General features: G+C 56.9%; 1 protein-coding gene across 1 annotated transcript in view; it reads right to left on the reverse strand.

The window, feature by feature from the left end:
* Window positions 1-6,899, reverse strand: part of GALNT15 (polypeptide N-acetylgalactosaminyltransferase 15) — a 47,097-nt gene extending 40,198 nt beyond the window's left edge. The window contains 1 exon segment of the mRNA XM_070377127.1: window positions 5,701-6,899. Coding sequence (XP_070233228.1) covers window positions 5,701-6,227 — 527 coding nt within the window. The 5' untranslated portion in view covers window positions 6,228-6,899.
* Between the last annotated feature and the right edge of the window lie 1,961 nt (window positions 6,900-8,860).

Genomic DNA, 8,860 nt, shown 5'->3' on the forward strand with positions numbered 1-8,860 from the left:
TAACGAGGGCTGCACACGAGAATCTCTGACAGTGAGTCCCTGTGGGCTGTGTCCACTTAGCTAGTCTGCGGGGAGGAGCCTGGCCACGGTCATTCATAAAAGCCTCCAGTTGATTCTCACGTGCAGGCAGCGCTGTGAACTGTAACCCTCATCAGTGTTACTCAAGCTTTGACACGAACATAAATCACCTTGGAATCTTGTTAGAAACAGATTTTCCAGCAGTAGGGCTGAGTGGGCCTGAGACTCTGCCCGGGTTCCGCTTGCAGGGATTCTTAAGTAGTCTGTCTGGGCTGAGGCCTGGGCATCCCCTGGAGTTGTGACGTGTTGTCAAGGAAGAGGGGGTGTGGCTCTCCACAGGGTCAGGTCAGTTCCTGACAGGAAGCCAGACATCGCAGGATGGCTCTGCCACCTGGGCTGCAAAAGAGGGCAGCTGCCAGGGCATCAGTAAATCTGAGTGGATGGGCCCAGCCCTAGGGCAGGTGAGGGGACCTCTGCTGATTTGGTAGGAGCTGGAGGGGGGGTAGTCAGTAACTGGGCAGAGATGGGGGGCGGGAGCCCAGCTAATTCCCCACCTGTAATGAGAGGGAAAACAAGCCAGTGTGTGTGGTGCCTGGCTGGTCAGGTCACAAAGGTACCCCGTGATCACCAAGCCCCCCAAGTCCAGCAAAGCCATGGCCAGGGAGGGCACCTCTCTGCATCTCCACTCTGGATCCAGCCCCCACAGGGGGGCTGCAGTGTAGACTGTGCCGAGTGCCATCCTCTGAGATGGAACACCCAGTACTCAGGGTTGGGGGTGGGGGTCCTGCCTTGGGCTTCGAAGGTTAGATCAGAAGTGGTCAACCTGCATCTTATATTTTTTAATTACTAGTGAAAGTGAAAGTCGCTCAGTCGTGTCCAACTCTTTGTGACCCCATGGACTATACAGTTCATGGAATTCTCCAGGCCAGAGTACTGGAGTGAGTAGCCTTTCCCTTCTCCAGGGGATCTTCCCAACCAGAGATCGAACCCAGGTCTCCCGCATTGCAGGAGGATTCTTTACCAGCTGAGCCACAAGGGAAGCCCAAGAATACTGGAGTGGGTTGCCCTTTCCTTCTCCAGGGGATCTTCCCAACCCAGGGATCGAACCCAGGTCTCCCACATTGCAGGATTCTTTACCAGCTGAGCCACAAGTGAAAGCCAGTGTTATTTACTCCAGGGCCACTCAAAGTGTGGGGCTTCAGACCTGCAACATCGGAAATGCAGAGTCTCAGGCCCACTCAGCCCTATTGCTGGAAAATCTGTTTCCAGGTAATTCCGAGAGCTGCCAAGCTTGTGATGATTTGGCAGCCCGAGGGGGCTGAAGATAATTCATGGGTCAGAGAAAGGACAACGGTGTGCAGTCCCCAGGTGCCGCCTCCAAGCTTCTTTCCAGCTCACTCCTCGGACCTACCCTTGAGAATACACCAAGGATGTCTTCCATTTGGACTTGAACACTAGGGGGAATCAGCGCACGGGTCATCTCATTTGCATCACAACCCTTTGCGAGGGCGTTACTGTCATCACCACTTTACAGTTGGGGAAACTGAGGCTCAGGGAGGTTGAGTGATGACGCAAGGTCATACAGTAAGGGGTGATGTCCAGAATTCAACCCCGGGGCCACTGTTCCATGGGTGTATGGTTTAGTCACGATGTGGGTATACAGCCAAGGAAACCCAGACCAAACCATAAACACAAAGTTGGCGTAAGCAAGTGGCGCATAGCTGGCTACAGCTGAACCCCGGGCCATGAAAGGGACTGCACTCCTTTCGGCCTTTCTTCTCTATTTTCCAATCTCAATACTACTTGCCCTGTGGAAACATCCAGAACCCCACTGCCTCTCCACTTGACATACAGCAGGGCTCTGCGGGCCTCCTGGGCACGAAGCCTTTCCGTCTCCCCCATTCCTCTGATTACAGGAAGCAGCCTTCATTCAGCCTCCGTGACCTTCCCTGAGTGCCAACGGGATTCAAGCAGTTGTTAATTAGGGGAGATGGGAGGGACGTGAGAGCCGGGAGAAACAGCCAAGAGGAACAATAGCGGAGCCTTGGGCCAGGGTCCTGGGTCCCCATCAAGGGATGCACACAGCAATACCTCTGCGCTGTTTTGCAGAAACTGAACCCCCCTCCAGCTGGGAGAAGTTAACTGTACACTGCCCACAAGCATGTGGACCCCAGACCATTGGAACCAGGGGGTTAATGACGCTGACTCCTACTTACCTAGTGAAAGGGAAAGTCGCTCAGTTGTGCCCGACTCTTTGTGACCCCATGGACTATACAGTCCATGGAATTCTCCAGGCCAGAGTACTGGAGTGGGTAGCCTTTCCCTTCTCCAGGGGATCTTCCCAACCCAGGGATTGAACCCAGGTCTCCCGCATTACAGGCGGACTCTTTACCAGCGGAGCCACCAGGGAAGCCCAACTACCAACCAATTAGAAGAATGTCCATGAGCTGCTCACGCCCTCTTTGAGCCACTACTATAAACCTTCTCGATGCCCCCTCCAGGTTGGGGGACACACAGTTTTGAGGGCATTAGCCTGCTGGGGTCCCCTTTGCCTGGCAAAGCAATAAAGCTATTCTTGTTTACTTCACCTCAAACTCCGTCTCCAATATTTAGCTCAGTGTCAGAACACAGAGGCAGATTCAGCTTCATGCTCACCCCCAGCTGTCTAGTACCAACTTGTGAAAATTCAGGTTGCTGGACTCCAACTCAGAACCACTGAGAGTTTTTAGTAACGGTATCTGAAAAATCTACTTTTTTTTTTAAACAAGCAATCTGCAGGAATCTGACATGCACATACATTTGGGAACCAGTGATAAAGCCCCTCGCTGCTCCAGAGTGTGGTCTGTAGACCAGCAGTGCTGGGGCCCGCCGGGAGCCTGATAGAAATGTTGCATCTCGGGCGCCCCCACCCCCCGGCCAAATATGTCATACTTCGTACGCCCACAGGATGCCCAGGGGATCTGCGCACACGCTGAGATTTGAAAAGCGCGCTCTGTGCAACCTCTGTGAACATAGTGTCCTCAGACACACAGGAGAGGTGCTTCTGAGATGGCTGTTCTTTAAAGGACTGCATTTGGGGCCGGTTTTAAAGTCCCGTCACCCTGGAGGGAGGTGGGGTTGGGGCCTTACTTTGCAGACAAGCCGTTGTCATCCGGGAGCCCCGCCAGGAAGGGGAGGCGCTAGCGCCTCGGTTGTCCCTGGCGGGTGGAGGAGCTGGGGACCCAGGGCCGGGCTCGCGGCTGCAGGGACAGACTGCAGCCGGGAGAGGGCGCCGCACACCTCCGGAAAGAGCCCTGCTGGGGGAGGGGAGACAGCCCGACAGAAGGAGCCTGGGACCAAGGGGCTTCCTGACCGGACCGTCCAGCAAACTCAGACAGCTGGTCACTCTGAGCAGGAGTGGTGCACACACACCCGTGCACACATGCACGTATGCACATCTCATGCATAATACGGGGGGCTCGCACACGCACAACACCCACCCGTGCATTTAGGCCACAAGCACACCAGCAACACACCTGCAAAAGTACACACACACCACTTGCACAACACATTTATAATACACACTCAGCACACGCACACAGTACTCATGAGCAGCACACTCACAACAAATACACATGTTCACAGACCACACAGACACGCCAAACGAGCCGTCCATCACAGCACACGCACGCACACCCTCACAGTGCAGGTGCACACCATGCCCCACGCACAGCACACATAATGCACACATGCGCCATCCGCGTGTACCACACCCATGCGCTTCACACCACTCACACAGCACATCATACGGATCATACATGTGCAGCACAGTCACAGCACAATATGCGTACGTACCACAAAAACATGCAGCCTGAGCATCACGTCACAACAGACACAATGTCACGTGTACAACGTGTGATATGTGCACACGTCATGCACTCATGACGTGTACACACACGAACACTAACACCCTGAAGACACACACGCGTACGTGACAGCACAGCACAGCACGGGCACCACTAACACTGCACACAGCACACATGCACAGCATCCATTCAACACACAACTCAGTGCGTTCACCTTGCACCAGGCAGATACCCAGTCACACACACACACACAATCACAGACTCTTGATTGAGGCCGTGTGTCTGGTTGGTAAAACATTCTTGCTCTAGGCCAATGAAAAGATGCATCAAAGAATTAGAAGACGATATATCGGCTCATTCAGCAGTCGTTCCTTTACCGTGTGCTGGGCCTCCAGGCTCACCGCATGGCAAGGGAAGCAGGCACTGAATGAACCGATACATCAAGGACCATTTAGCCTCAGCTGCAGCGAGTGCTATGAATTAAAGCGGCCGGCAGCACAAAACGGCGACAGGGCGGGCCTGGCGGGGTCTGGGAGTTTCCCGAAAGGAGCTGTTTCGGTTGAGACCTGGAGACAAGCAGCAGGGCGGGGGCTTGCGACCTGAAGGAGGCGCTGAGGTCCAGAGTCTGCGCATCTGCCCACCCCTGAGGGCGAGGAGCCCGTCGGCTCCGAGGACTACGTGGCCCCGCCCCCTGCTGCCCCGCTCCGACCCTCCCACCCAGAGGCGCGGAGGGTGGGTTTGCTTCCCGGGAAACTCTCCGGGCTCCGGGAAGAGCCGTGCCTACAAGGAAGGGATCCAAGCACCCAGCTACCCAGCTGCACTGCCCCTGGATGATGGGGATGGTGGGGAGAGCAGGGGGTCCAGGACGAGCCCACCGTCTCCCTGAGCACAGTTTGTGGGTCATCACACCTCCCAGCCTGCCTCCTGGGGTGGTCCTAGAAGTGATGGAGCCACCCTGCCAGGTCAGACTGCATCAGCGCAGTATTCTAACTCCTGGGTCCTGCACAGTCCACCTCGTCTAGTGGACTAAGGGGGAAGGCATAGTGTAGGGAGGGGCTCGGGCTGGTTGGAGCAAATCCCGGCTTCGGTGCCTCCCAGCTGTGTGACTGTGGACGAGTCACTTGGCCTCTCTGTGCCTCATGAAAGTGAAAAGGTGAAGTCGCTCAGTCGTGTCCCACTCTTGGCGACCCCATGGACTGTAGCCCACCAGGTTCCTCCGTCCATGGGATTTTCCAGGCAAGAGTACTGGAGTGGGGTGCCATTGCCGTCTCCATGTTCATACCTATAAAATAGGCATGGTAGCAGAGCTAGCACCCCTCTCGCTAAGCTGTAAGGCCTTTATCAGTGTATACGTGAAAAGCTCTTTGATTAAAGCCAAGCAATGGCAAGATCCACATAAATATTAACTGCAGTCGTTACTTTCATCTAAAAGAAAAGCAAGCCCATCACTCAGAATATCAAAATGTGCCGGAATCACTTAGTCCTGGAAGCGTCTCGGGGAACATCGGCTCCCAGGCCCCTCGGGGTTAGGGATACCTCTGACCGGCAGATCCAGAGACAGAAGGACTGGAACCCGGGTCGGTGGGGAAGAGAAGGGACAGGGAAGAGTTTCTCCTTCTCCGTCTGTAGGACGGTGGGTCTACCCTGGAGGGCTAGTTAAAGACAGACGGCCGGACCGCACCCGGGGTTTCTGCCTCTGCGGCTCTAACAAGTCCCCAGGTGATGCCGCCGGTCCGGGAACCACACCTGGAGAAGCGCCGCCTGCCACAGCGGGGGCGGCGGGCGGAGCGCCTGCGCCCCTCCGGGAACCGGGAAGGGGCGGCCGGGGTTCACTTACAGCGGATGCCGCGAGCCCCCGCTGTGCGGGGGGCTGCGGGCACTGGGCGCCTCCTCCCGGCTGAGCGCGGTCCGCTCCCCTTCTTCGGACGCCTCTCCGTCCTCCTCATCCTCCTCCTCGGCCGCCCAGTCCCTCTCCGGGGCCGCCGGGTTCTGCTGCTTTTGCGGCCGCGGGATGAGCCGGTAGCCGCCGCCTCGCCCACCCCGGCTCCGGTTCCTTCCGGCCCTGGGCGAGGCCACGGCCACCAGGAGCTGGTCCTCCCTCAGGGAGACGAGGGGCGGCAGGCGGCCGTACTCCTGATCCTCCTCCTCGGACTCCAGCAGCCACTCCTGGGGGTCCCCAAAGTCCAGGCGGTAGCCGGCCTGGGGGCTGCGCCCGGCCGCCTGCGGGGCTGGGGGCGCCCGGGGCAGGGCGTGCGGGGGCGGGTGCAGGGCCCCCAGCATCAGCAGCACGCACCCCAGCGCCAGGAGGGCGAGCAGCGCCTGGCGCCGGCAGGGCCCGTGTCTGCGCCGCTTCCTCACAAGCATGCTGCGGGGAGCCGCCAAACGCAACAGGTCATGCTCCACTTCACTGTCTCCTCCCGCTCCGGTGTCCTCCACGCTGGCAGCGCAACCTGGCTTCCTGGGTCCACTTGGAAGCTTTTTTTTTCTTTTTTGCCAGCTCACTTAACCTGGTCCTTTTTTTTCCTCGCAGCTGACACTTGCCAGCAGCGTGTGTAAGACCGGCTGCCACTGACAATCAGAAAACCACCAACCCAGGTCCCAGCCCAGGTCCTCTCTGAGCGGATGTCTTTAATTGCCTTCCGAAAGCCCATCCACGGGGGGCCGGGGAGGGGGGAACTTCAGATCGAACCCTGATGCCCTTTTCCTCTTTGGGAGAAAGAATAATTCATTTCTGCTCAGGGAGTCCCACGTGTTTCGCTCCCAGCCCCCCGCCGCTTGCATGAAGGGTCAGGTTGCTGTGGGCTGTCTGGTGGGGGGTGGGGGAAGCCGGGAGGTCTCAGTCCGGCGGAGCTGACCCCCGTCCTCCTTTGGACCCTTCAGGTCAGGTCGGATCCACAGATGTGAAGCCGGAGCAGGCTAATTTGCTTTCACACAGCGCTCAGCGCTCGGCCAGGACGCTGCGGGCCCGGCGGCGGGCGGGCGGGCGCCCGGCTCCTGGTCCTAAAGCCCTCACTGTTCTCGGGAACACGACCCGGGGAAAACAAACACTGACGCTGCTGGGACCAATCCCAGCGGAACACCCCGGGGAGGTCCGATCTGCATCTGACCCCAGGAAGGCTTCTCTTCCCACCCAAAGGGGCGGGAAAGAGGATTCCCTCTTGATTTCAAGAAAGCTGTTCCAGGGACGGAAATGCGGGGAGCTGGGGGGCTGTTTGCACCCTCAGTCTTCTATAGGTGATCCCGGAGAGCCAGGCTGGGCCCTCCCTCCCTTCCTGAGGACCCTCCTCCTCCTCCTTCTGAAAGGGAGGTGAGCTGGTGAAGATGCTCCCATAACAAGCTCCTCCCGAGCCCCTGAATGCCCGCCCGGCCTCAGCTACCCAACAGGTGGGGACACGGAGAGGGATGTTGAAACGGGAGGGGCACATTCCCTCCGTTGTCAACTCCCTTCATTCAAACCACACGTAATGAAGAGCCTCCACCTTCTGGCAAATTATCCCGGGGGCTGGGCGCGGAGACTGCAGCGAATAAAACAGCAAAATGTGTGCCTTGTGGAACTTACAGCCTGGTGGGACAGACAAGCGCGATTAAGACCTACAGTGGGAGAGATGGCTGTAGTGCTAAGGAGAAGACAGAGGCAGGGGGCTGGAGAGCAGGGGCTGGGGGTGGGCAATCGACCCGGAGTGAGGAAGGGGTCCCAGAAGCTCTGCTGAAGGAGGAGGACTGGGCAGCTTGGTGCAGGGAGAGGAGCAGCAGGTGCAAAGGTGAGAGCGTGCCTGGCCTTTTGAGGACTCGCAGAGGGCCTGCGAGGCTGGAACAGAGTGGGCGGGTGGGGGTGGGGTGAGAGAGGTAAGGGCGGCATCTTTTAGGACTTGGGGGGCACTGAGGGCACTTGGGCTTTTCCTCTAAGATGGGAGCCCTTGGAAGGCTGTAAGCAGAAGACAGGCACCATGGACTGGGATGCTAACTGGGCCGCTCTGGCTGCTGAAGTTAGACAGTGGGAGCACAGGCAGAAGCAGGAAGACCGACTGAGGTGTTGCTGCAGCGAGACACAAGGGCATCCCTGGAGCCAGAGGTGAGTGCTCAGCTTGGGCACGTATTTTAAGGAAAAGCCCGTAAGATTTGTCGGTGAATTTGTGGGTGAGAGACATATGAGTCAAGGATGGTTACAAGTTTTGGGTCCAGGCAGTTGGAGGAATCAAGTTGCCCTCGAAGGAGATGGGAAGGCTGGGAGCAGAGGAACAGCAGAGGCTCAGCGGGGGACATGCATCCTTGAAGATGGCATCTCGACAGCTAAAGGGAAGGGAGGTGTGGGCAGCTAGACGTATGGATAGTGAAAGTGAAATCGCTCAGTCGTGTCCGACTCTTTGCGACCCTGTGGACTGTAGCCCACCAGGCTCCTCCGTCCATGGGACTCTCCAGGCAAGAATACTAGAGTGGGTTGCCATTTCCTTCTCCAGGGGATGTTCCCAACCTTGGAATTGAACTAGGGTCTCCCGCATTGCAGGCAGACGCTTTAACCTCTGAGCCACCACCTGGAGGTCAGGGGACAGGTCTGGCTTGAAGATGTAAAATCAGATGCCAGCAGTGCAGATATGGCTTTTGAAGATTTTGGAGGCAGTGATGAAGACAAGAATATAATCAATCTGAGTTTGGTATTCACCATCTGGGGATGTCCATGTGTAGAGTCTTCTCTTGTGTTGCTGGATAAGGGTGTTTGCTATGACCAGTGCGTTCTCTTGGCAAACTCTGTTAGCCTTTGACCTGCTTCGCTTTGTACTCCAAGGCCAAACCTGCCTGTTACTCTAGGTAGCTCTTGACTTCCTACTTTGGCATTCCAGTCCTCTGTGATGAAAAAGACATCTTTTTTTGGTGTTAATTCTAGAACGTCTTGTAGGTCTTCATAGAACCCTTCAACTTTAGTTTCTTCAACATTACTGGTTGAGGCATAGACTTGGATTTCTGTGGTATTGAATAGTTTGCCTTGGAAACAAACAGAT

The sequence above is a fragment of the Bos mutus genome, chromosome 1, assembly GCF_027580195.1.
Source record: "Bos mutus isolate GX-2022 chromosome 1, NWIPB_WYAK_1.1, whole genome shotgun sequence".
NCBI lineage: Eukaryota > Metazoa > Chordata > Mammalia > Artiodactyla > Bovidae > Bos > Bos mutus.